Here is a 25,137-nt window from a genome sequence, read left to right as displayed (position 1 = left end):
GGGGACAGGACACCCTGCACTGATGGGGGACCCTCAGGAACAGGCCAGCCCCCAGGGCCACACTCAAGGCGCTGCTGCCCAGGTACTCTTACACTCCCCAGCCCCCTGCCCCCCGGTCCATGCTTCCCACGGCCCCTTCCCCTGCCCCCCCACACACCCCCACCAGCCCACACCCCCAGGGGCCCCCTCCAGCCCCCTCCATATTCTGTGCAGACCCCTTCCTGCCTGATTCATGTGCCTGCAGAGCCCCTCCTGGCCCTGCCTTGTCCCTGCCTGGTCTCTACACCCCACAGACCCCCTCCTGCCTGGTCCATATGCCCCACAGACCCCTTCCTGCCTGATTTTTGTGCCCCACAGACACCCTCTTGCCCTGCCTTGCCCCTGGCCTGGCCCATCTGTGCCCCCACCCCGGCCCAGCCCACCTGGGATACTGGCCCGGGGGATGATGGGGATGATGGGGGACAGGACACGCTCCTCCAGCTCCGGCTTGGCCTCGCTGAGCAGGGGGAAGCGGAGCAGCTCCTCGCCCAGGACGCTCTCGGGGGATGAGGCAGGGACGATGCTGTCGGGGGAGTCGCTCTCATCGTCGCTCTCCATCCTGTGGGGAAGGAGGTGTCAGGGGCCGCAGGGGCTGGTGTTACCCCTGGGGGGGGTCACAGCGGCCGGTGGCTCACCTGACGTCCTCGGTCTGGTTGTGGGGAGGGGTGGGCAGAGCTGCCAGCAGGTCCAGGCTCTTCACCTCCACAGCCGGCGTGTCTGTGCGGGGAAGGGACGGGTGTCACAGGGAGGGGGTGACAGGCAGCAGCAGGGACTCTGTGCCAGCCCTGTGCCAGCCACACTCACCTTTCTGGCTGTGGGGCTCGCGGGCCGGGTCGGCGTCCTTGGGCTGCTCACCCAGCTCCTCGGGGGCTGTGACGCCGTTCACCAGCTTCTGCTGCACGGAGGGGGGCGGTGTGGGGGGCAGCGAGGAGGGTGGCGTGGGTGGGTTGCTGAGGTTGTTCTGGGGGGATTAAGACAGTGGGGTGAGCACAGCGGGGTGGCCCAGGGATCCCCCCACCCCGGGGTGGAGGGCAAGGGCTCAACCCCAGAATCACAGAATCACTGAGGTTGGAAAAGCCCTTGAAGCTCCTCCAGCCCAATGAACCTCCCCCTGACCGTTCCCAACTCCACCAGATCCCTCAGCGCTGGCTCAACCCGACTCTTCAACCCCTCCAGGGATGGGGACTCCCCCCCTGCCCTGGGCAGCCCATTCCAACGCCCAACAGCCCCTTCTGCAAAGAAATCCTTCCGAAGAGCCAGTCTGACCCTGCCCTGGCGCAGCTTGAGGCCATTCCCTCTTGGCCTGCCGCTGGCTCCTTGGCTCAAGAGACTCATCCCCCCTCTCTGCACCCTCCTTTCAGGGAGTTGCAGAGGGCCGGGAGGTCTCCCCTCAGCCTCCTCTTCTCCACACTAAACCCCCCCAGTTCCCTCAGCCGCTCCCCATCAGACCTGTGCTCCAGACTCTGCATCAGCTCCGTTGCCCTTCTCTGGACACGCTCGAGTCATTCAAGGGCCTTTTTGGGGTGAGGGGCCCAAAACTGAACCCACTCATCGAGGGGCGGCCTCACCAGTGCCGAGCCCAGGGGTCAGATCCCTTCCCTGTCCCTGCTGGCCACGCTGATGCTGGTACAAGCCAGGATGCCACTGGCCTTCTCAGCCACCTGGGCACACTGCTGGCTCATTATCAATCCCCCCCAGGTCCCTCTCTGACCAGTAGCTCTCCAGCCACCCCTCCCCAAGCCTGTAGCACTGCCGGGGGTTGTTGTGGCCTCACACCCCACCTCACCTTGGTGAGCAGCTGGGAGTAATAGTCCGGCACGCTGTCGAGCACGGCGCTGCCAAAGGCGCCCCGCAGCTGGCTCTTCCCGTTGATGGGGCTGCTGCCGAAGGGCGCGAAGAGGCTGAAGTTGGCCGTGATGGTCGGCTCCGTCAGTGGCAGCAGCGACAGCTCCTGGGGGCAGAGCGGTGAGGAGGGGCCGGGGGCAGAGGGCAGCCCCCCGCCAAGCCCCCGGCCCACCACCGTACTTGTTTCAGCTGCTTCATGAGCGCCTCGCCGGGACGCAGCCCCTCGTCCTTCCGCAGCTTCTTCCGAGAAGCCGGGACCCGCTCGTTGCCTTTCTGCACCCGCTTAGGCTTGGTGGCCGCTGGCTTCCTGGCGATGGAGGGATCCTGGCGAGGAAGAGGAGGGTGGGAGTCATGCTGAGTGCAGCCCCACGGCCACCCCCCCGCCGTCCCGCGCCGCCCCGCTCACCTCCCGGCCCAGCAGCACCGGCTGCGGCCGCGGCTCCGTCCCGGCGCCCCGGTTCTCCGTGTGCCCGTTGAGCTCGCCCGGGCTCTGCGCCGAGAGCTGCACGTTCTTGGCCCGCAGCAGCTTCTGCAGCAGGAGGTGCCCGGCCTCGGAGCGGCTGCCCGGTGCCAACATGCTGTTGGTTTGGCCAGCCCCGGGCTCCCCGTTGGCCTCGGGTTTTGCCGCCTCGTCTCCGTCCAGCTCACACTGCGCCGTCACCGTCTCCTCTTTCGGCTCCTGCTTCACCAACACCTGGGGGGGCTCAGCCACCGCGGGGGCCCCCTCCGGCACAGCCCCGTTGACGTGGGTCTCGCTGGGGTCGGCACTGGGCACCTCGGGGTCCCAGGGGCCGGGGGCTGGGTCGGGGAGGGTGCCGCTCGGCGCGGGCGTCAACCCCTGCTCCGCAGGCGCCGTGGGGCTGGGGGCCGAGGCCGGGACCCCCGGTGACGTCTTCTTTGGCTCTTGGGGGCTCTGCTCGGGGCTAGCCAGGTGCTGGGGCATGCAGCCCAGGGGCGAGGGGGCTGGCGGCGTGGGGAGCCGGACGAGGCCAGGCTGGGGGCCGCGGGCAGCCAGGGCTGCCTGCACCAGCTCGGCCAGGGGCTGCTGGGGGGGCTGCCCCGGTAGCCCCCGCCCCGCCTCGGCGCCAAAACCGGCCTGTGCCTCTGCCGGGGCGCCCGGCCGTGGCTGGAAGAGGGGCCCCAGCGGGCGAGGGGGCTGGCGGGGGGCCGGGGAGCCGTAGTCCGAGGCCTGGCCAGGGAAGGGGCCGGGGGGCCGCAGCGCCTGGCTCTGCTGCAGCAGGTTCTGCTGGTGCCGCTGCACCAGGAGCGCCTGGAGCTGCTGCTGCTGCTGCGGCGTCAGGTGCCGCAGCTGCGGGTTCTTGGCCAGGACACCCTGGAGCTGCGCCCGGATCTGGCCCATCATCGGCCCCGGCACCTGCCCCAGGAGGCCCGGGGGGAGCGCGGCCGTGCCCGGCGCCGGCCCCGCTTTGTGCTGCCCGGGGCTCTGGAGCCGCGGGGGCTGCGGCTGGCCCTGCAGTGAGCCCGCCGGCCCCTTGCCCGGCTGCTCCGGCGGCCGCGGGGGCAGCGCCATGCCCTGCGCCTGGCCCGTCCCGCAGCCCAGCGGCGGCTCTGCCGCCCCACTGGCGTCCCCGTGCTGCTGCTGGGACAGCTCGGGGCGGGTGGCCCCGGGGCTCTGCAGCGGCGGGGCGAGGAGCCCGCCCGGCTGCACGGGGGTTGCCCGCAGCGCCGGCTGCGAGCCCAGGACGCCCGGCTGCGGAGAGGCCAAGAGGAGCTGCTGGCCCTGCCCCAGCTCGGCCTGGTGCTTGGGGGGCTCCGGGCCACCCAGCCCCGGGGGGTTGAGGGCTCCCGCCTGGTCCTGGGGGCCCCCGTGCAGTTGTCCCCCGCCGCTCTCGCCGCCCTCGGCGGGCAGGGCGCTGCCATCCACCCCTCCAGGCTGGTCCTTGGCAGCCAGGACCGCCGGGGCCGGCTGCATTCCCTGACTCAGGTGCAGCACGGAGGGGGCCTGGCCCACCGCCCCGTGCTGCGGAAAGTGCTGGATCGAGGGCTGCCCCTGGCCCAGCCCCAGGAGGCCCGGCTGGGCGGCCGCCGAGTTCTGCTGCGGCTGCTGCTGCGGGGCCAGCAGCGCCCGCGACTGCCCCAGCTGCTGGGACAACACAAGCCGGTGGCCCAACATCCCCGGAGTCTGCGGCGCCAGTTGGGGCGAGCCCAGGACCCGCTGCTGCTGCTGCTGCTGCTGGTGTGGGGGCGCCAGGAGGACCTGGCGCTGGGGTGGGGGGTGGCCCAGCACCGCTTGGTGCTGCAGCCCCGGCGCCTGCGCGTGGCCCAGCAAACCCGGCTGCTGCTGCTGCTGCTGCGGCGAGAGCTGCTGCACCAACAGGCTTTGTTGGCCGCCCATGAGCGCCGGCTGCTTCGGCACCAGGGGCTGCCCCACGGCGCCCGGCAGCGGGGCCGGGGCCGGCGGCTGCTGCCCGAGCAGGCCGGGTTGCCCCACCATGGCCGCGGGCTGCAGCGAGCCTTGGCCCAGCACACCGGGCGGTTGCATCGACGTCTGCGCCATGACGCCGGGCTGCTGCATCGAGGTTTGGCCCATCACGCCCGGCTGCTGCATCGACGTCTGCGCCATCACGCCGGGCTGCTGCATCGACGCTTGTCCCATCACGCCCGGCTGCTGCATCGACGTCTGCGCCATGATGCCCTGCGGCTGCAGCGGCGCTTGTGCCATCACCCCTGCCTGGGCCATGACGCCCTGTTGCTGCATCGCCGCCGCCTGTCCCATCACCCCCGGCTGCTGCATGGACGCCGGGGCCATGACGCCCTGTTGCTGCATCGACGCTTGTGCCATGACGCCCGATTGCTGCATCGAGGCCTGTCCCATCACCCCCGCCTGCTGCATCGAGGCCTGGCCCATCACACCCGCCTGCTGCAGCGACGTTTGGCCCATCACACCCGGCGGCTGCTGCTGCGGCTGCTGCTGCAGCGACACTTGTCCCAGCATGTTCTGCTGCTGCAGTTTCTGCGCCAGCTGCATCCTCTGCAGCTGCCTCTCCTGCATCAGGCGGCTGTCGGCGGCCAGCCCGCGCAGCGCGGGGTTCCCGGTGAAGAAGCTGTTGGAGGTGCCGGGCACCGGCGCGTTCCCCACGGCTTGTTGGCCCATGAAGGACAATCCGGGCTGCACGGCCATGGACACGCCGCCCTGGGGCAAGCGCAGGCCCCCGGGTTGCCCCGGCTGCTGGCCGAGGCCCTGGGTGCCCACCACGGCCCCGGGGGGCTGCTGGACGCCGCCGTGCGCCGAGAGCAGCTGCCCGGGGAGCTTGGCCATGAGGCGGGGGCTCTGCGAAGGGCTCAGCGCCATCACGGCCGAGGCCTGGTGCTGGTGCTGCTGCTGCTTGCTGCGGTACTCGGCCATCAGGTTGGTGTGTTCCTTCTGCTGCTTCCGCACCTGCCGGGGACGGACGGCGCGGCCTGAGCCCGGGGACGGCACGGCCTCAGTGCCGGGGACACCGCGCCGGTGCTGGGGCCACCGTACTGACCCCGGGGACACCATATTGACACTGGGGACACTGTACTGGTCCCACGGACACCGTACCAACCCTAGGGACACCATATTGACACTGGGGACACCATACTGACCCCAGGGACACTGTACCGGCCCCAAGGACCATATTGACACTGGAGACACTGTACTGGCCCCAGAGACACTGTCCTGACCCCGCCAACCCCATATTGATACTGGGGACACCGTACTGGCCCCAGGTACACCGTCCTGATCCCGGGGACACCATATTGACACTGGGGACACCGTACCGACCCTGGGGACACCATGTTGATACTGGAGACACCGTCCTGACCCCGGGGACACCGTCCTGACCCCGGGGACACCGCGCTCACCCCCACCCGCAGAGTCCTACCTGGTCCAGCTGCTTCTGGATTTTACTCTGCTGTTCCGTCACCAGCTTCAGCTTCTCAGCGTCGGCCTCGGGGAACTCCCGCCCGGCTTTCTTGGCGGTGCGCTGCTTGGCGCAGAGGGCTTTGCGGGATTTGCGGTGCGCCCCGATTTGCTCCTCCAGCACCTTCAGCTGCATCTGCAGGAGCTGCTGCGTGTGGAAGAGCCACTCCTCGTACTGCCGCTGGTCGGCCTCGTCTGCGGGAGCGAGGAAGGGGCTCGGATCAGCGGGGATCCCAGCTCCAGGGCGAGCCTGGCCACGGCCCTGGCTCAGCCCAGCTGCGTGGGCAGGATGAGACCCGGCCAGCACCACCCCAGCCCGCCCGCACCGCATCGGTACTCACTGATGACGCCCTGCGCGAAGGTGGGGGGGTTGGGGCGAGCCTGGGTTGGGTCGGTGCCACTCCGCTCCTGGCAGAGAGGGGGGAGCGTTGGGGACGTGCCATGTCCCCTCCTGTCCCCTCCGCACAGCCCCCACCGCCGCGGGGAACCGCAAACCCACCGGCCACAGCGGCTCCTGCCCGGCAGGGTCCTGAGCACTGAGCCAGGTGGCCCTAAGGGGACCCCCGTCCCCCTCCCTGGACACCCCACTCACCTGCCCGCTCCCCGCCAGCAAGTGATTCTGCATCTCGGAGACGGCCGGGCCCCCCGAGAGCCGCTGGGCCAGCAAGGAGACCTGTTGCCTTTGGGGGGGACGCACAGAGACGAGGCATGAGCCAGAGCCAAGGTGCCCCAGGCCGTGCCCCCCCGCCGCTGCCCCCCGTACCCCTTACCTGTTCATGCCCGGGGCCACCCCGATGCTGCCCTGAGCCATCACCTTCTTGATGCCCTTCAGCGCCACCATCTTGGCCTTGGCAATGGGGTCCATGATGTCCTCGGCCGCAAACTTGTCCAGGTCTGCCAAAAAGAGTCAGCGGACGGTGCCGCGGCACATTCAGCGCTACCCCCGCCACCCAAAAGAACCCCAATCCCCCCCCAAACAACTGCCCGCAGCCCCTACCTGTGTCCGGGAAGAAGCTGTTGGCCAACTGCTGCTGCATGACGAGCTGGGGGGGTTTGAGGCCCAGCGCGGGCGGCTGCACCCCGGCCATCGGCTTCTGCACCAGCACCTGCTGCTGGCTCTGCTGCGGCTGCGCCAGGGCCACCTGCACACCGTGGGGGGCTGCCAGCACATGGGGCTGCCCGGGGGCCATACCCATGTGGGGGGCCAGCGCCGGGCCCTGCTGGGGTGCGCCGAGCCGGGGGGGCTGCGGCGGCATCAGCGGCGGCCTGGCCACCAGCCCCAACTGCAGCGGCGGCTGCGGGGGGGCACCCAGGCGGGGCGGTTGCCCCTCAGGGGGCTGCCCGGCCGTCGTTGCCGCCGTGTGCAGCATGGGGTGCCCCGGGGCCGGGAGGTGGGGGGTGCCCCGGGGCAGGTGGGCCGACATCTGCTGCTTCTTCTGCAGCTCCTTCTTCTCGTGCTCCAGCAGGTCCTCGATGAGCAGCGGCAGCTCGCTGGCCACCAGCGAACTCTCCATCTTGTCCAAATCATCAGCCGGCGAGTGCCGGGTGCTGCCCAGGCCCAGAGCTCCGCCGTCCAGCTCAAATTTCTCCAACAAGGGGTTGGTCTGGCCGCCCAGCTGCGCCGGGGCCAGTCCGCGGCCGGGGCCAACATAAGGGTCCTTCTCCGGCACGGGGACGCCGGCGTTTGGGAAGTGAGTCAAGCCGAGGCGAGCTGGGCCGGCCGCGGGGCCAAGGAGGGTCTGGCCGGATTTGAGGCTCAGCCCCAGCGAGGCAGAGATCTTATCTGCGCCCTGCAGAGCCTCCGACTTGACGGGGACCGGGAGCCGCTCGGGGCCGCCGGCGGTGAACTGGCAGGGAGAGGTCTTCAGGCAGCCGTCCTCCAGCTTGGGCTTGACGTCGGCGGGCAACGAGCCCGCCTTGGCCTCCGGGCCTTGAGCCTTGAAAGCCGGGTCGGGTGCCAGCGCGGTGCCCGCAGCGGGTCCCAAGCCCACCCCAGGCACCAGCCCTTCCTTGGGCACCTCCCGGTCCTCCGCGGATGTGGCGGTGTCTTTGCCATCCCCGGGGTCGGGGAGCTTCAAGCTGGGCGCTGGTGGCTCCGTCTTGAGCTGGGCTTCGCGCTCGGCTTTCTCGTTGGCCGACTCGACCAGGCGCAGGTGCTCGTTGAAGATGTCCTTCTTGTCGCCGGTGTCCAGCTCGGGGTCGGTGTAGGCCAGGAGGTCGAACTCATCGCCGTTGAGCAGGTCGTCAAGGTGGGGGTCGGCCGTCTCCAGGCTGTCCAAGTTGTCCAAATCATCGTCCCCTTTCGCCACGTCCGGATCCAGGCTCAGGTTGGCCAAATCGTCGTCATCTTCCAGGTCCTTGTGGGAGCCAAAGTCGTCGTCCAAATCGGGCTCCACCGGCACCTCGCAGGGCAGACGTGTCCCCTCCAGGCTTAGGTGGCTTTTCCCTGGGACTGGAGCCGGCGCAGGGTCCGGCGCGGGGCCATCCTTGGGTCCCTCGGGGCGGAGGGCAGAGCCGGCAGCCAGCGGGCGCGGGGGGACGTGCGGCAGCTCCAGGCTGGGGGCCGGCAGCGGCGGGGGGGCGGCCGCTTTGCCGTGAGGCTGGTGGTGGCTGTTGCTCATCTCGGCTCCCTGCGGGGATGCGGCCGGCACCGGCATCTTCTGGGGCTGCAGCGCCGGGGCGGGGAGCGCCTGCATGGGCACGACGGGGGCACAGAGGGCCTGGGGGGTGCCCTCCTCCCCGGGCAGGAAAAAGCGAGGCCGGGGTGCCTGGGGGGCAAAGGGGGAGCCCACGACCCCCCCGGGTCCCTTCTGCACGTTGTGCCGCAGCTCGATGAAGGGAGCGCCCAGGGCGGCAGGCGAGGCGGGCACCGTCTCGGCAGGTGCCGGCAGGCGGGTGCCCAGGTTGCCCACGGGGGCGCCGGCGGCCGGGGGGGCGAAGCGGGAGGTGCCAGGGAGCCGCAGGGCTGCGGCTGCCGCCTGCTGCTGCTGCTGCTGCTGCCAGAGGTGCTGCTGCGGCGCCGGGAAGACGCTGCGGGGGTAGAAAGCCTGGGGGGGCCCCACCGCCGCCCTGCAAAAACACCGCGGTGTCGGGATCGGCTCGGCACCGCCGCGGCCCCCACGCACAGGACCCCGGGGGGTCCCAACCGCCCTGGACTGCGCCAGGCACCCCGAAAACCCCCCGGGGTGATCCCCTGCTCATTTCTAACCAGTGGCGGCGAGGCCGCGGCCCTGCTGCCGGGCACTCACCTCCCGTTGATGTCCAGGGCGGCCGGGGTGGCTGCCGGTGGCGGCCGGGAGAGCCGCTCGTCCTGCGCGAACGCTGCCTGCACCATGACGGAGCCGGGCAACTTCCCGGCACCGGAGGCGGTGGCCAGTGTCCCGAGGAGAGCCTTGTCCTGGAAAAAAAGAGAGAAAGACACAGCGTCACCCCTCTGGCCACCCCCAGTGTCCTGGCAGAGCCATCCCTGAGCCCCCCGTACCTGTACTGGCTGGTAGGGAGCCATGCCCCGGCTCAGCTCGAAGGCCTGGCTACCAGCCTCGGTGGCCCAGGCCGCCGGCGAGGAGGTGGCGGCTGCTGCGGCGCTCTCCTTCTCCTGCCGCAGGCTGTTGCGTTGGATCTGCTGGCGGATGAGCAGCTCGCGGAGCCGCTGGCGCTGCGAGGAACCGAGCGTCAGGACCGAGAGCGGAGACACCCAGAACCCCGGGGACAAACGACGCGTCTCCGGCCGTGCTCATCTTCACCCCCTCCCCTGGGTGCCCGTGTCCCCTCCACGGCTCCGGGGAAGGAGCCACAACCAGATCTGGGCTCTTTAACCTCGCCAGTTCCCCCTCAAATCCCCTCCCGAACCCGCCTGCGCGCCGGCGGACCCTCACCTGCCGCTGCTTCTCCAGCTCCGACTGGCTCATGGTGCCGAGGGCCCCGTCCTGGCCGCCAGGCAGCTCCGCCAGGTCCCGGTTTGGGGGTGCCGAGAGCCCCGCGGCCGCCTCCTCCCTCTTATCAGCCGGCGGCCCCAGCGCGGTTCGGGGCAGGAAGGCGACGGAGGCGTCCGGCTGCTGCAGGGGGGTGGGGGGCTGCTGCGGCAGCACCGAGGGGGGCCGCAGCGGCGAGAGGCTGTAGGTCTCGGCAGCCGCGGTGCCTGGCCCCAGCGGGCTGCCGGCTTGGTGGAAACCGGGCGACGAGGCGTAGGCCGAGCTCTGGGGTTTGCCGGGGCCGTAATGGCTGTTGATCCCGTGGGGCTGGTGGGACGGGGAGCCCTTGAGCGGCTCCGAAACAGTCGGGGGGAAGGTGAAACGCATGGGGGGCTGGTTCCCCGGGAAGACACTGGCGCCGGGGGAGCGGGCGAAGGGGGGTTGCTGCCCCGCCGGCGTCTTAGCGTGGGGCTCGCCCGCTGGGGTGCCCCCAAAGCCCCCACCGGCCGCCGGGCTGTGTGAGAGCGGCACCGACTTGAAGCCCGGCTCCGGCATCTGGGGCCGGGGGGGCTTGTGCAGGGGGGTGAAGGGATCCCGGGACTGGGGCCGGGAGGGCGGTTGGGAATAAGGGTCCGGGGATTGGAAACGGGGGGTGACGGGGGACTGGCAAAAGGCTTCGTTGGAGAGTGGCCGAGGGGTGAGGGGGGACTGGGAGCTGGACTGGGACTGGGGGCTGGCGGGGACGCGGGAGAAGGGCTCCGAGGGCAGGGAGCGGGGCGGGAGGGCGCAGCAGGCCTCGGGGGGCTGCGGCCGGGGCGTCAGCGGGGGCTGCGAGTAGGGGTCAGGGTAGGGCGACTGGCGGTAGAGATCGGGGTGGCCCGGGGGCGAGGGGGCCAGGGGATGGGGGTCGGGGGGCCGGTGCCCCAGCCCCGGGCTCTGCGGCTCTACCTGAGAGACCCGTGGGGTCATGGGGGCTTTAAAAACATCGGCCGCCTTCAACTCCGCAGCGGAGAGGTGGGGGCCGCCCGGGGAGTCCCCGTAGCCCATGGTGGAGGCGTAGCCAGGTGAGCAGACCCCCAGGCTCCCCCCTTCCTCCTTCTTGACCTCCAGACCCTTCTTCTGCTCCCCAAAAGGCAAGGGAGAGAGCAGGGCCTCGGGGGGCCGAGCCCCGGGGCTCCCCGGCACCGAGAGGTTGTCCAAGGAGGGGCACCGGGGCTTCAGGAAAGGATCGGGGGTGCCGGGCTGGTGCCGGGGGGTACCGGGCGGCGTGGGGTGGAAATCGGGGGGCTGGGAGCCGGGACCGGCACGGGGGCCGGCGAGGGGCTGGGGCTGGCTAGGGAAGGGCTGGAAGGCAGCGCCCGCCGTGGGGCTCTGGCCCAGGGGCGAGGGGAAGCGGGGCTCCAGCGCGTAGGCAGGCGCCGCGCCGTAGGGATCGTGCGAAGGCACTTGGGCGGGGGACTGGGGCGGGAGCTTGAGGAAGAGCTCGCTGGGAGACTCCGGCCCCCCTCCGGCACCCGTTGGGGGCTTCAAGAAGCCCTCGCCGGCGGCGGGGGGGCTGCCGATGTAGACGGGCTGCGCCCCCGGCGGCACCGGGATCCGTAGGTGCAGCGAGGGCCTCTCCGGCTTGCGCAGTCCCTCCCCTTTGGTCTGCTTGTTGATCTGGCTCTCGGCCTGCTGCAGAGAGAGCCCGGCCGTCAGGGCTGGGGGGCCCCGGGGGGCTGGGGAAGGGGCGCAGGGGGCAGGGGGGGGGCACCCCACGTCCCCCAGGGCTGGGTCAGGGCCGCCGGGCACCTCCCCGCTGCAGCACGTACCTTCTGCACCTTGTTGATGCGATGAGCCGCCCGGTTATCTTTGGCCTTTTGCTAACAAAAACACGAAGCCAGCTGACTCGCAGCCCCCCCGGCATCTCACCCCCCCCCCCCGCCCCAGCGACGCCCCAGCACTCACCAAATAGGGGGCTTTGTCTGTGGCGGGGACCTTCCTCCAGAGCTTCATGATCTGTTTGCAACGGCTCGACCAGTCTGGGAGGCCGGTAGGAGCAGACAAAGAGAAGAAAAGCGACGTTAACCCGTGCCTGAGAAACACACCCGGGCCCTCAGCGGGCGAGCGGCCCCCGTCACGCGTGGGGACGGCCCCGTTGCCCAAGATCTGGCGCCGAGACCCCCCCCACGTCGCTGCAAGAAGCGCTTCAGCCCCGCAGCTGAGCCCTGGGCCGCAACGGCCGGGATCTCCCCTCGGACCAGGGACCAGAGGTGTTAACGCTGCACCCAGCTTCCCCCCGTCCTCATCCCGCACGGGGCGGCCGCGGCCCCCCCAGAGCCCTACCTGGGTAATCCTGCTTGAGGTTGGGGAAGTTCATGTTGGCGTAGAGGACGGGCGAGATGGTGGAGAGCTCGCCCAGCTCCTCGTCCTTCTCCCAGCGCTGCAGGCTGCGCTGGTTGTAGGACAGCCCGTCGCCTTCGCCCTCCGTCGTGGGCGTCGTGGGGGTCGAGGGGGTGGTGGCGGCCGAGCTGCTGGCCCAGGGGCTCTCGGGCTCGCAGTGGTCTGGGCTGAAGAAGCCGCTCCGCTCCCTGTGCGGGGGAGAGAGCGTTATGGATCAGCAAAGCGTGAGGAAAAAAGGGGGTGCTGCCAATAACTGGGGGTTTCCTCCTTCCCAGGAGGCAAATCCCAGCTCCCCCGGCCGCCCGCGTACCTGTTATCGAGGAACGGGGACTGGCAGACACCCGAGTACGACTCCAGGGAGACGGTTCCGGAGAGTGAGCCCAGGGAAACGCTCCCTGCGAGGGAAGGGAGAGGGGTTCAGGGAGGGCAGAGCTGGGGCTCGAACCTGTGCCCGCCCCCAGCAGCCCTCAGACAACACAAGACACCCCCATTCACCCCCAAAACGTTCATCCCCAGAGCAACAGAGAAGAGCTGGGAGTCGGGCTCTCCTGCACCGCAGCCACTGCTCCTGTTCTCGCAGCTCAGGACACGACACGTCGGCTTTTCCAGGGCAGAAGGTGAGTCCTGCCCTTCTCCCCCACCCGATCGCTGCGTCTGGGCGCGGGGCCGCGCTGCCTCACAGACTCATCGAGGTTGGAAAAGCCCTTGAAGCTCCTCCAGCCCAACCATGAACCTCACCCTGACCATTCCCAACTCCACCAGATCCCTCAGCGCTGGCTCAACCCGACTCTTCAACCCCTCCAGGGATGGGGACTCCCCCCCTGCCCTGGGCAGCCCATTCCAACGCCCAACAGCCCCTTCTGCAAAGAAATCCTTCCGAAGAGCCAGTCTGACCCTGCCCTGGCGCAGCTTGAGGCCATTCCCTCTTGGCCTGCCGCTGGCTCCTTGGCTCAAGAGACTCCTCCCCCCTCTCTGCACCCTCCTTTCAGGGAGTTGCAGAGGGCCAGGAGGTCTCCCCTCAGCCTCCTCTTCTCCACACTAAACCCCCCCCAGTTCCCTCAGCCGCTCCCCATAAGACACGTGGCCTCCACCCACCCTGTCCCGGCAGCTGCAGATCTCCTTGCAGGAACGGTCGCTGCGCCCGGCTGGGGTCCTGCCCTGCGCCTCCGGCCTCCATCCCCGCGGCCACGCAGTTCAGGGGCTGCTCCCCGCGCTCGGCCGAGCCCAGCACATCCTTGAAGAGCTGCTGGACGTCTTTGCTCTCCATCTTGGGCAGCTCTGCGGGGGGAAAAGGAAGAGCTGAGCCGCTGCAGGCAGCACACGGGTGAGGAAAGGTGGGGGAGAAACCCGGGGGTCCTGGCCCTGGGACCACGGCGGGGCCTCACCTTCCGTGGGGATCTTGTCGAGGTCAGAGCTCAGCGCACCCTCGCCCGGGGTGGCCGGTTTCTCAGCGTCGCCAGGGTCCGGGGAATCCTTCGGCTCTTCGGCCCCTGCAAGGAGGAATCAGTAGGTGCCCTCAGCGCCCCGGGACCCCCAACACCCCAGAACCCCCCAACTCAGGGCTCGGGACCCCCCAGTGCCCTCAGGGGAACAGGAGTCCTCCAGTCCCCCAGGCCGCCGCACCACGCGGGGGCGCTCTAGGCACCACTCTATGGTCACCAGCACCGCGGAGCTACCTGGGAAGACCATAGAGCTCCCCCCTCGCACTTCCCTCCCCGCCTAGAGCGTACTCCTCAACCATAGAGCGGTTCCGTCTCTATGGTTGCAGACACTCTAGGCCGCCTCTCAAAGGCCCCCACGGAGGACTCGGCTGTCGGTCTGTCCCACACAACCCGGCGGCCCTCAGGGGGGCCCACGGGGGTCCCCAGAGCTCACCCAGGTCCTCGGCCTTCGCGTCGTCCTTGCCATCGTCGTCAGGAGCGGCGGCGCTGCCGTCAGTGCTGTCGTCCCCTGCGGGGCACCAGGCCTCAGCGGGGCTGGGGAACAAGTAACCCCCCGCCCGCCCACCCACAGGGTCCTCCACCAACCCCCAGCGTCCTCCTACACCCCTCAGTGTTGACAGCAACCCCTCAAGTGCCCTCAGTGTCCTCCAACAACCCCTCAGTGGTCACAGCAGCTCCCAACAACCCCAGGGTCCTCCCAACAACCCCAGGGTCCTCCCAACAACCTCCCAACAACCCCAGGGTCCTCCCAACAACCTCCCAACAACCCCAGGGTCCTCCCAACAACCTCCCAACAGCCTCCCAACAGCCCCAAGGACCTCCAACAACCCTGGCAGCTCCCAACCACCTCCAATAACCCCAGGGGGCTCCAACAAGCCCTAACAACCCCAGGGAATCCCTAAGAACCTCCAACAACCCCGGGGTCATCCAACAGCCCTGGAGGACCCCAACAGACCCCAACAACCTGCAACAACCCTGGGGTCCTCCAACAACTCTTGGTGTCCATGGCAACCCCCAACAACCCCCCACTAACCCTGCGTGACCCCTCTCGGGGACGGTCACCAGGGTTTGACTTCCCAGGCCAGATTCTGGTTACACTCACCTCGGGGGTGGGTGGGGGTCTCTCTCCTGTCAGGGGGGGCACCCTGCAGCGCCCCAGCCAGGTTGGGGTCCCCCTTGGGCCGCGGGGCGCCCTGGCCCAGGGAGGGGCGGGCAGCCCCGTCCCCCACGCCGCCCGCTGCCAGCAGCGCCTTCCGGCTCAGGTCCATCAGCGCCTTCCCGAAAAACGCCTCCTGCCCGAGGGGGAGCGGCCGTCAGCGCCACGGCGGCCGTCGGGGTGTCCCCTCCATCTGTCCCCACCCCAGAGCCACCTCCGTTCCCCCCCGTCCATCCCACCTGCAGGTAAGGGGGGAACATGTCCTCCAACTTGCTTTTCTTCCTTCCCCGGCGCTTCTTCTTCTCGTCTCCCTCCACCGAGCCCGGATCCAGGCCGCCCTCGGGCGGGAGGTCGCCCGGAGCCCCTGCAACAGCCACCCCATTAACATGGCCCCCCCCCAAAACAGTCTGGGTGCACCTCGCCGTCCCTCTCCGTCCCCTGGGGACAAGTGGGCAGGGCAACGGGGACAGGAATGAGTGCCACCAGGTCTTACCATCCTCGGGGTGCCCCTCGGTGCTCAGCCCCTCGCGCCCCACTTCTGCCAGCACCGCCGAGACCTTCTTCAGGCGGGTGTGGGACTTGCGCTGCCTCACCATGAAGCCGCCGATGCCTTGGGGGGTGGGCAGAGGAAATGTGTGTGGGGGGGGGGGGGTTAAACAGCAGGGCCTAGAGAAGGGGGTTTGGCCCTGGGGGGTGGCCCCCGGTGACACTCACCGGGCCGGTAGGGCTTGCGCTTCCGCTTCTTGCACTCCTCAGGGTCCTCCAGCCCCTTCCCCGAGTCCACGTCAGCGCCGATGTCGCGGTCGGGGCTGGCCGGAGCCTCCAGCTTGATCTCACACTCCATGTGCTCGACACCCACTGCCGGGACACCCCCGCAAACATCAGCGGGGTCCTTTGGCACCCCCCCACTGCACCCCCCAGCTCCCCCCGCTGAGGAAACACACCTTCGGCTTTGAGCAGCTCGTCGGCGTCCAGGTCGCCGTCCTTCTTGTCGTCGGGGCCCAGGGGGTCGCCCCCCTCCAGCCCCCCGTCCCCGTTCAGGGTGCCCAGCCGGCCCTTGCGCTGCCGCCGCTTGTGCAAGGGCGAGAGGGAGAGGTTGCGCAGCACCGCCATCCCCGTCTCCGTCAGCCACACGCCCTCGAAGCGGAAATACTGGGGCTCTGCGGGGACAGAATGACAGCCTTAGGTACAGAAGCCAGCGTTGGGGATAAAAAACAGCACCGAGCACGGCCCCGGGGAGCTCACGGCACCGATTACGGCACCGCACGTACCTGGCTCCTTGGCCTTCACCGAGGCGATCTCCGGGGGCGGCGCGGGCACTGCAGAGAGAAAAGCAGACGTGGAAGTGAGTCCTTGTGTCCCCTAAACGTCCCCCCAGATGTCCCACAAACCCCCCTGGGCGCTCACCGGCCGGCTTGACCACGTAGGGCTGGCAGGCGCTGCAGTCGAAGCCTTCATCCGCAGCCTGCTCCACCTCCTCCTCGGTGAAGAGGCTGTCGCACGCCGCGTGCAGCCACCTGCGAGCAGCGGGGACCCGTCACACCCCTCCCCGGGGAACCCGAACGCAAAGATTTCCCCCCCCCACCCCCAACCCCTCACCCGCTCACCGATCGCAGTGCCGGCACTGGATGAGCAGGTCGTCCTCTACGTATTTTTCGCGGCAGAAGGGGCAGACGACGAGGCTGGCGCAGGGCGCGCAGTGGGTGTAGTTGTTCTGCCACTCGCAGTGGAAGCCGGGGGACGCCGCCCCGCACTGCACGCAGCACACGCACCTGGGAGGGGAGGGGGGGGGCAAAAACACCCGCCGAGGGGTCAGCGCCAGCCTTGAACCTCCCCCTCAAAGCTCCCCTCGTGCCCCCCCCAAAGCACCATTTGCACTTCCAGCCGCCCTTGGGGACGGTTTGCAGGGGGGGGTCCAGGCAGTAGGTGTGGTAGCTGATGTCGCAGTCGTCGCAGAGCAGCAGGCGGGAGGGGTCGGAGGCTTTGCCGCACACCTCGCAGACGATGCACTCCACGCAGCGCCAGCCCTTCAGCAGCATCACCTTCGTGATCTGGGGATGCGGGGGGGGCACTACGTGAGCCCTGGGCACAGCCACGGGGGTCCCCGGGCTTGGCGGGGACACCCCAAGGTTTGGCACGGCCACGCCGGAGCGCGGTACAACCGCAGGGACACGACCCCGTGCGCACGCCCCGGCTCTACCTGGGGGGGGGGGCCACAGCACGGCGCTGCCCTCCCCAGTGCAGGGCCCAGGGTCCCAGTCCCCCTCCTCACCTTGCTGTTGACGCAGTAAGGGTGGTAGCACTGGGAGCACTGGGAGCAGGCGAGGAGGTGGCCCTCGGCCCCGCGCCCGAAGCTGCCGCACACCACGCACATGTCCTGGGGGAGAGAGGCCGTGAGCGGAGCCAGGGGGTGGCGGGTGGGCGGGGGACACACACACACACACACACAGAATCTGTCCTGTCCCCTCCGTCTGTCCGTCCCGCAGCGCCCCGGTTACCTGCATGAGCACGAACTTGTCAGTGTTGGAGAAGAGGACGACCGTGTTCTGCATCGTGTCGTCATCGTCCTCATCCTCCTCTTTGCTGGGCGAGCTCTCCACGTCAGCGAGCTGGGGACAGAGTGGGGGGGCTCAGCACCGGGGACCCCCGCTCCCCGTGCGGTTTGGGGGGGCCACCGGCCCCAGTCTGGTGCCAAACTAGGGGGCACAAGAACACGCAGGGGGAGCAGAGCCCCTGCTGCCAGCTCCTCTGGGGGGGAAGGGGGGGCAGCTCCTACGCTTGTGGGGTGAAACCCCCAGACCCACAGCACAACCCCAAGCAGTCGCCTCCCCCCCAGGACCCCCACCCACCCCACCCCACCCCGAGGACTCCGGAGCCTTTCCGAGGGACCTGGATGGTGGGGAAGGGGATGGGGGAAGACGCTCGGCTCTCAGCCCTGTCACCTAACAGCTCAGGGACCCCCCCTCAGCCCCCCCCAACTTCTGCCCCAGCCCAGCCTTACTGCTAGGGTGTCAACGGACGAGGTGGTCGACTTCAGGCGCGCACGGCCCCGGCCCCGGCCCCCGTGGGACCCACCTCGGGGGCGCCTTCGCCCAGGGAAGCTGCTGCTGCGACCCTAAGGCCAAGGGGAGAGGGCGGTTACGGCAACCGGGGGGCGGCCCGGACGGACCCCCACGGCACATCCCAGCCGGTGCAGGGGCAGCGGAGGGGCACGGCCCCCATCCCACCCCCATCGCGCGCTCAGCCCTCGCCTACTCGCCGCAGGGGCAGCCCGGGGAGCTGGGGATGGGGAGGGGGGGTGGCAGGGCAAGGGTGGTGGGTCCCCCCCCACTTCCCCAATACCTGCTTGACACGGGAGCGCCCCGGAGAGCTGCGCCGCCGGCTCTTATCCCCGTCCCCTTTGGCCACTGGCTCGAAGAGCAGCGAGTCGTCGGTCTCGGCACCCAACGGCAGCGACCCGGCGTCTTCCTTCTGCAGGCTGGCGTCGGCCGAGGGGGGCCCCAGCTCGAGGGACAGCGAGCCCCCGCCCTCGGGGTCCGGGGAGCCCAGCAGCGGCTCCGAGCCAGGGAAGCTGCTGCTCGTGTCCCCCTGGCTCAGGTTGGAGATTTCGTTGAGGATGTCGGGCCGGGGACGCAGGGCGGGGGGCTCGGGGACCCCCTCATCCCCACGCCCCAGCAGCTTCTCCCCGGCGGCGCACACCTCCATGGGGGTCTCGGGGCCCAGCTCCTCCGGCTCCAGGAGCAGGGGGGACCCCTTGGCTTCGGGGTGCCCCCCAGTCCGGCCTTCCTCCAGCGCATCCTCCTCGCTCAGCGGCGGGGAGCTCCCACTGGTACCCTCCCGCTCCAGCCTCGGCGCCTCTTCCTCCTCCTCTTCCTCCTCCTCAGGCAGGCCCGGGAAAGGCCCCAGCTCTGGGGCTGGGCTGGCGTGGGGGCCATCTCCGGGGGGGCTGGCTGGTGACTCCCCCTCGCCACCGGCCGTTTCCATCTCCTCATCCTCGGGGGGCTCGGCAGGAGCCGGGGTGCAGGCAGGGGAGCCCAGGGGGGGCGGCGGGGAGCCGGGGGGCTCAGTGTCCATGGCGGTGCCGGGGCTGCCGGGGGGCTCAGGCAGGGCTGGGGGGGGCGGCTCAGGCGCCTCGTCCTCCCTGGCCTCAGGTGAGGGGTCTGGGGGTTGCACGGGCGAGACGGCGCGGAGATCTGGGGGGTGGAGAGGAGGGAACGGTGACGCCACAGCCGCCAGCAGACACCCCCCCTCCCCCCCAAATCCTGTCCCCAGACCCACCTGGGGGAGCAGGGGGTGGGGGCGCCGTCTCAGGGGGCAGCAAGGGCTCCGGTTCCAGCTCCATCTCCTCTTCAGGGGGCACCTCCAGGGCCAGGGGTGGCGCTTCCTCTGCCACAGCCACCTCGGGGAGGAGCCCTGCAGGATGGGGCCGTGGGTCAGGGGGGGACGGGGGTCCCCTCCACCCGCCGCACCACCCTGCCTGGGGCTGAGGCAATGCGCATTGCCTGGGCCTGGCTCAGGGACCCCCCCCAAGCCCCCCGCGTACCCCCAAACGGGGCATCAAAGCGTGAAATCAGGGTCAACAGGTTGAGGGTCCCACCAGTTCTGGGAGAGGACCCACATGTGGGACCCCGGCACCCACGGGAGACAACGGGAAGGGGAAAAGGGACAGACCCAGAGGTCCCCCACTTACCTGGTGGCTTGGGGTCCTCCTCGGGGGGCAGCTGGCTGGGGAGCGGCTCTTCGGGGGGCAGCTCGTCGGGGGGAAGTTCTTCGGGGGGCAGCTCATCAGGGGGAAGTTCTTCAGGGAGCAGCTCATCGGCGGGAAGTTCTTCGGGGGGCAGCTCATCGGGGGGAGGTTTGTTGGGGGGCAGCTCGTCAAGGGGCAGCTCATTGGGGGGCGACTTGTCAAGGGGCAGCTCTTCGGGGGGTGATTTGTCAAGGGGCAGCTCTTCGGGGGGCGATTTGTCAAGGGGCAGCTCTTCGGGGGGCGATTTGTCAAGGGGCAGCTCTTTGGGGGGCAGTTCACCGGGGGGCGACTTCTCAAGCGGTGGTTTATTGGGGGGCAGCTCGTCGAGGGGAGGTTCACTGGGGGGCAGCTCCTCGAGGGGGGGTTTGTCAAGGGCGGCTCGTCAAGGGGGGGTCTCTCGAGGAGCAGCTCATCAGGGGGTGGCTCGTCAGGGGCAGCATGAGAGGAGGGGGCTCCTCAGGAAGGGGCTGCGCAAGAGGAGGGGGCGCCTCAGGGGGCTGCACGAGAGGAGGGGGCTCCTCGGGGGGCTGCACATCGGGGGGCTGCACAAGAGGAGGGGACTTGTCGAGGGGCAGTTCATCGGGGGGCACCTCGCTGGGGGGCATCTCCACAGGGATGGGCTCGCCGGGAGGAGACCCGCCATCGCCCGGGGGTGTCTCCTTGGGGTCCCCCCCCAGCTGCGCCTCCTCATCGCACCCCGCAGGCTCCGGCTCCGGCGGGGGGACGGGCACATCCGTCGGCTCACTGCGGTCGGGGGACGCCAGCCTGGATGGGGGGGGGGAAATCAGGGCAGGGGGGTGTGAGGGGCGCAGGGGCTCCGGCCGCATCCTCCCCACCTGCAAAGGAGGGGGGCACCCAGCCCAGCACCACCCCCCTCCAACCAGTCCCCCCCATCCCCACTCACGTCCGGGCGAGGGGTTCCGGCACCCCACGGGCGTCCTCCGTGGCGCGGCGCTGCTGCAGCTCTCGCACACCCAGGAGCTCCGGGCAGCGGCGTCGAGTCCCGCCGGGCGCCGGCCGCACTCCGAGCAGACCCGGCAGTTCTGGATGGGGCGGGGGGGGACAGAGACACGTCAAGGTTGGGGGCGGGGGGGCAGCCAGGCACCCCTATAACCCCCCCTCAGCGAGAGCAGGACGCACTTTGCACTTCCAGGAGTCGGCGGGGAGGCCCTCGATGGCCGGCTCCATGCAGAAGGTGTGGTAGCCCTTGTCGCAAGCCTCGCAGACCAGCATCATGGAATCCTCGCCGGGCTGCCTGCGGGGCGGCAGGGGCGAGGGGGGTGAGGGCTGCGTGTGTGTCCCCCAACTCCCCTACACCCCCTCGTTGTTCCCCACCCCCCGCGGGCTCACCTGCAGGTTTGGCACACTTTACACTCGGGGCACTGCCAGCCCGAGCGCTTGCGCGGCGTCAGGGCGATGTCCAGGCAGCCCCCGTGGTAGTGCTGCCCGCAGCTGGTGCAGAAAACCAGGTCCCGCAGGTCGCCCGGCCCGTCGCACACCGAGCACCGGGCGTCCTCTGCGTGGGGGGAGAAAGATGGGGGGAGGCTGTCAGGGCGGCCCCCTCGCCCAGCTCTGCCCCCCCCCTCCCCCGGGACCCCTCTTTGGGGTGGGAGAGCACCCAGCCCGCACGCACCCATCTGCAGGGCCTCGGCCACGTGCTCGGGGCAGAGCAGCCGGAGGCTCTTCATGGACTGGAAGCAGCCGGCGGCGGCGGCGCAGGGCAAGTGGTAGAGGTGGGGGCAACCGGCCGCCCGGCACGGGATGGTGGCCCCCGTCCGCCGACAGTGTTCACATTTCTGAAAGAGGAGTTGCCCGCCGGGGTCACAGACGTTGCCCAGGGCTGGGCTGAGCCCCCCCCACGCCACCACCCCCCCACCCTCCGCTTACCTGTGAGATCCCTGAGGAAAACGGCTCTGGCCACGGCGACCGGCCCCGGCGGCTCCGGCCCCACGCCAGCGGACCAGGCCGCGCACCAGCGGTGGACCCAGCAGTGCCCTGCGGGGAGGGGGGGTCAGGGACAAGCACTGGGGGGACCCCAGGGTGGTGGGGGGGCACCCCAGGGTGGCAGAGGGAACCCCCAGGTCGGCAGGGGTTGGGGGGGGGGGGGGTGACCCCGCAGTGCCACGACCGCGCTCACCCGTCGGCTCGAAGAGCTGCGCCGCGGTCGCCGCTCGGAGAAGCCGACCTGCGCCAGGTCGGTGGCCACCGGCTGCGGGGGGGGCTGGCCGGGACCCCCGGGGGGGTCGTGCCCCACCAGCCGCTCAGCCAGTCGGGCGCCGGCTCGAAGCGCTGCAGCTCCCGCTGCCCGTGCGGGCTCCAGTCCCCACAGTTGCAGAGAGCGCAGCGACGTGCCGGCGTGCTGGGGAGGGGGGGGGGGGGACACGGGAGAGGGGGTCAGGGATGCTCAGGACCCCCCCCACCCGCTCCACGCCACCCCCCGGAGCCCCCCCGAGTCCTCACCTGCCAGCCTGGGGAGGTCCCTTCGTGTCCGCGCTCTCCGGCTCCGGCCCCGCGGAGGCTTCTTCGGGGGGTTTCAGGGGGTCCCCCTCCGCGCTGCCCATCTCCTCCGAGGCCACGGCCCCATCGGCTGCCGGGAGAGCGGCCGTCAGCCACCGCGGGGAGGGGGGGGCACACACAGCACCAGCCCCCCCCGCCCCGTCCTGCCCCGCGCTCACCTGGCGCGGCCGCGTCCTTCTCCTCGCTGGGCGGCTTCTGTTCGTCCATCCTGCCTCCGGCGTCCCTCGGGGGAGGCCCGCGGCTGCGGGGGGGCCACATCCGTCAGCACCGGGCTAAAGGGGCCCTTCCCCAGCCCCCCCGGGACTCCCCCCACCACCACCTAAAGGACAGGGCAGCGCCCCCTCCAGCCGCTCCCCTCCCCCTTCCCGAAGCGAGTTTGTGGGGTCTCAGCCCGCAGGACGTGGCTCCCCCCACGTGTCCCGCGAGCGGTGGCGGGTCCCCGAGACCCGGCGCCCCACAGCGGGAACGGTGCCCCCCCGGGTGTCCTGTCCCCCCCCCCCAGGTCAGAGTGGGGACAGCACAGTGACCTCAATCAAACTCAGGGGGGGTTGGGGTGACACCAGCACCCCGGGGGGTCACCGGGACCCCAAGAAGCCACCCGGACCCCCCCAGCAGCACCAGCTTCAAGGGGGGGGGCGGGGGGGAAGCACCCTCAGTGCCTGCAGCAAAGCCGGGACCCCCCCGGTGCCTCGCACCGAGGGGCCGGGTGGGATTTGGGGGACAATAAAGTGGGGTGCCCGGGGCCCCCCCGCCGGCCCCCGGCCGCTGCCTCAGTTTCCCCAGCGCCAGCATCGACCCGGCCGAGCCCCCGCGGCGCCGGGGGGGGGTCCCAGGGGGAGCGCGGGGGGGGTGGGGCGCCCCCAAAAACCCCACAGCCGAAGCGGGGGGGGCACCGTGCTCCCACCGCCTCACCCCCTCCTGCCGGTACTTCATGAGCACCCCAAAAACCCGGGGGATCGGGGGGGGCGGTGGGGGAGGACAGACAGCAAAGGAGACCCCAAACCCAACCGCGTGGGGGAGAGGGGCCCCCCCCAGCTCCACGCACCGACACCCCCCCCGCACCCCCGAGCACCGGACACCGGGGACGCGCAGGGGCAGCCCCCGGTACCCCAAAACCCCCGCTGCCCCCCGAGACGGCGCGGGGGGGGGGTCGGAGAGGGCCCCCGGTCGGGCACGCTGGAGTCCAGGCCCCGGGATGGGGGCGCCCCCCACCCCCAAGCAAATCTCCTCCGGTTCCCCGGTGATCCCGGGGGGATTAGGGCCGCCCCGAGGCGGCTGCGCCCTCCCCGGAAGGGCCCCGGTGCGCACGGGGGACGGCGGGGGGCGACGGGGCGGAGGGGGGGGGGTGTCGGCGGAGGGGCCCGGCCGGCCGTGCCCGCGCCCCCGGGGGGGGCTGAAGCACCGCGCGGGGCCGTGTGTGTGTCCCCCCGCTCCCCGGTACCCCCGGGCCGCGCTCCCCGCCTCCTCCCCGGTGCAACCGGGCCCTCCGGGAGGGCCGAGCCAGCCAGGCCCGGTGCCCCGGCCCGCCGCGGCCTACCCGGGCACCGGCACCGGGGCCCCGGAGCGCCGGGCCCGGCCGTACCTGCGCTCAGGCGGCGGCGCGGCGGCGGCCCGGGCCCCACCGGCTCCCCGGGCGGCGGGCATCGCCGGTACCGGTGCCGGTAGCGGACACAAAGGGAGCCGGGGGGCCGCGCTCCGGGCCCGGCCGCCGGGGAGGCCTGGCCGGGAGGAGGCGGCGGCGGCGGCGCGGCCCGGCCCGGCGGAGGCGGCGCGGCCTGGGGCCGACCGCGGGGCCTCTCCCTTCCGGGGCCGCGGGGGCCCCGGGCCCGAACGCGCGGGAGCCCCGGCGGGGCCGCCCCCCGCCCCCCGCCCGGCTCTTACCCCCGCGGCCGCCCTACGCCGACGGGCCTCGGGGCGCGGGGCGGACGGTGCTCCCCGGCGCGGCCATTTCCAGAGGAAAGTAGGTCCCGCCGCCCGCCCCCGCCCCGCCCCGCCCGCCCGCCCGCCCCGCCGGGGCCGCCGCGCTGCGCCCTGGGGGCCGCGGCCGGGGGGCGCCGCGCCCGCACTACTTGGCGGCGGGGGCTCGGGCGGAGGGAGACGGTGCGCGGCGGGCGCTGCGGCGGCGGGGGGTGTGACGGCGCGGGCCGCAGCGCACGCTGCCGGGAGGGATCCCTCCGCGACGCTTAACCCCGCCGGCGCCGGGGCGGGCGGCGCGCACGTGGGCACGGCGGGGCGGCACCGGGAGCGGCGCTGGCTCCGCCCCCCGCCCGCCCGGGGACCGGAGCGGCCCTGCTGGGGCCGCGGGCGGCCGTACAGAGGCCTCCGCCCCCGGTCTCGGTGTCACCGCCGCGCCCGGTCCCGGTATTCCCGCCGTGCCCGGTCCCGGTGTCGCCGCCGCGCCCCGAGGGCACGGGAACGGGCGCCCCACGGCCCCCCCGTGCTGCTGAGCCGCGCTTCGGCCCCGCGCGTGGGGCAACGCCAAGTGCCCGCGGCCCCTCCCGGTACCGGGCAGTCAGGGCCACGCACACGGGTGACACACACACACACCCCCCCCCCCCCCCCCCCAACTCCTCAGCCCCACGTGGACCCCCAGCCCTGGGGGAGGGGGGGCGAGGGGGAGCGGCCCCGGCTCCCCTCGGCCACAGCCGGGGACCCCCACACTGGGACCGGACAGACCGGGGGGGCGGAACCAAGGACAGGTACGGGGTGGGCTAAAGGGCCCCCCCGGGTCCTGCCCCCCCAGCCCCGGGGTGCGGGGGTCTGGGTACTCTGGGGGCACAGACCCCCCACTACCCCCCCAGCTGCAACACCCCGGCCCCAGCACACGCTCCCATTTCCATCCCATCACCGGCCGTGGGGCACAAAGCAGCGCCCCCCCCCCCCCCCCCGCACCCCAACACCCCACTGCCCTCAGCAGCTCCCTGCTCCCAACAGCGTAATTGGGGTAATTAGCAGTAATTAGCCTGACTGGGTGGAGATAAGCCACATGGAGAACCGCAGCCAGGCCGGGCACCCCAACACCTGCAGAGCCCCCCCCACGCTCCCCCAGCCCGGGCTGCGGCTCTCTGAGGGGGGGCAACGGGGCTGCGGAGCCCCCAGGGTGCTCAGCCCCATGGAGGGGGGGGCTCAGCCCCACAGCGCCTTCGGGATTCAGGGAACCCAATGCTGGGGTGTTGGGGGGATCCCCACAT

At 71.3% G+C, this 25,137-nt stretch overlaps 2 protein-coding genes across 2 annotated transcripts in view; both read right to left on the bottom strand.

Moving 5' to 3' along the window:
- Positions 1-21,066, bottom strand: part of KMT2D (lysine methyltransferase 2D) — a 27,874-nt gene extending 6,808 nt beyond the window's left edge. The window contains 42 exon segments of the mRNA XM_074807490.1: positions 423-598; positions 675-756; positions 844-1,000; positions 1,826-1,990; positions 2,065-2,208; positions 2,291-5,284; positions 5,754-5,986; positions 6,133-6,199; positions 6,384-6,471; positions 6,562-6,685; positions 6,789-8,860; positions 9,040-9,188; positions 9,273-9,446; positions 9,667-11,376; positions 11,514-11,564; positions 11,650-11,723; positions 12,028-12,272; positions 12,395-12,479; positions 13,180-13,362; positions 13,470-13,574; positions 13,960-14,034; positions 14,629-14,818; positions 14,922-15,046; positions 15,176-15,292; positions 15,397-15,540; positions 15,627-15,842; positions 15,954-16,001; positions 16,090-16,199; positions 16,290-16,454; positions 16,552-16,733; positions 16,955-17,059; positions 17,181-17,291; positions 17,684-17,797; positions 18,025-18,875; positions 18,961-19,095; positions 19,373-19,792; positions 19,795-19,885; positions 19,888-20,194; positions 20,334-20,472; positions 20,570-20,684; positions 20,797-20,945; positions 21,063-21,066. Coding sequence (XP_074663591.1) covers positions 423-598; positions 675-756; positions 844-1,000; positions 1,826-1,990; positions 2,065-2,208; positions 2,291-5,284; positions 5,754-5,986; positions 6,133-6,199; positions 6,384-6,471; positions 6,562-6,685; positions 6,789-8,860; positions 9,040-9,188; positions 9,273-9,446; positions 9,667-11,376; positions 11,514-11,564; positions 11,650-11,723; positions 12,028-12,272; positions 12,395-12,479; positions 13,180-13,362; positions 13,470-13,574; positions 13,960-14,034; positions 14,629-14,818; positions 14,922-15,046; positions 15,176-15,292; positions 15,397-15,540; positions 15,627-15,842; positions 15,954-16,001; positions 16,090-16,199; positions 16,290-16,454; positions 16,552-16,733; positions 16,955-17,059; positions 17,181-17,291; positions 17,684-17,797; positions 18,025-18,875; positions 18,961-19,095; positions 19,373-19,792; positions 19,795-19,885; positions 19,888-20,194; positions 20,334-20,472; positions 20,570-20,684; positions 20,797-20,945; positions 21,063-21,066 — 12,991 coding nt within the window.
- Positions 20,608-25,137, bottom strand: LOC141915704 (uncharacterized). Its single transcript, XM_074807489.1, has 12 exons — positions 25,083-25,137; positions 24,839-24,967; positions 24,528-24,606; positions 24,261-24,441; positions 23,828-24,102; positions 22,105-22,187; positions 21,890-22,016; positions 21,567-21,788; positions 21,317-21,424; positions 21,063-21,225; positions 20,780-20,945; positions 20,608-20,684 (listed from the first exon to the last, which is right to left on the bottom strand). Exons 1-10 carry the CDS (start codon positions 25,135-25,137, stop codon positions 21,114-21,116), a joined length of 1,371 nt encoding a protein of 456 aa, XP_074663590.1. The 3' UTR covers positions 20,608-20,684; positions 20,780-20,945; positions 21,063-21,113.

The sequence above is a fragment of the Strix aluco genome, chromosome 27 (genome assembly GCF_031877795.1).
Source record: "Strix aluco isolate bStrAlu1 chromosome 27, bStrAlu1.hap1, whole genome shotgun sequence".
NCBI lineage: Eukaryota > Metazoa > Chordata > Aves > Strigiformes > Strigidae > Strix > Strix aluco.
Note: the sequence above shows the minus strand (reverse complement) of the source record. Positions and strands in the feature narration are given on the sequence as shown.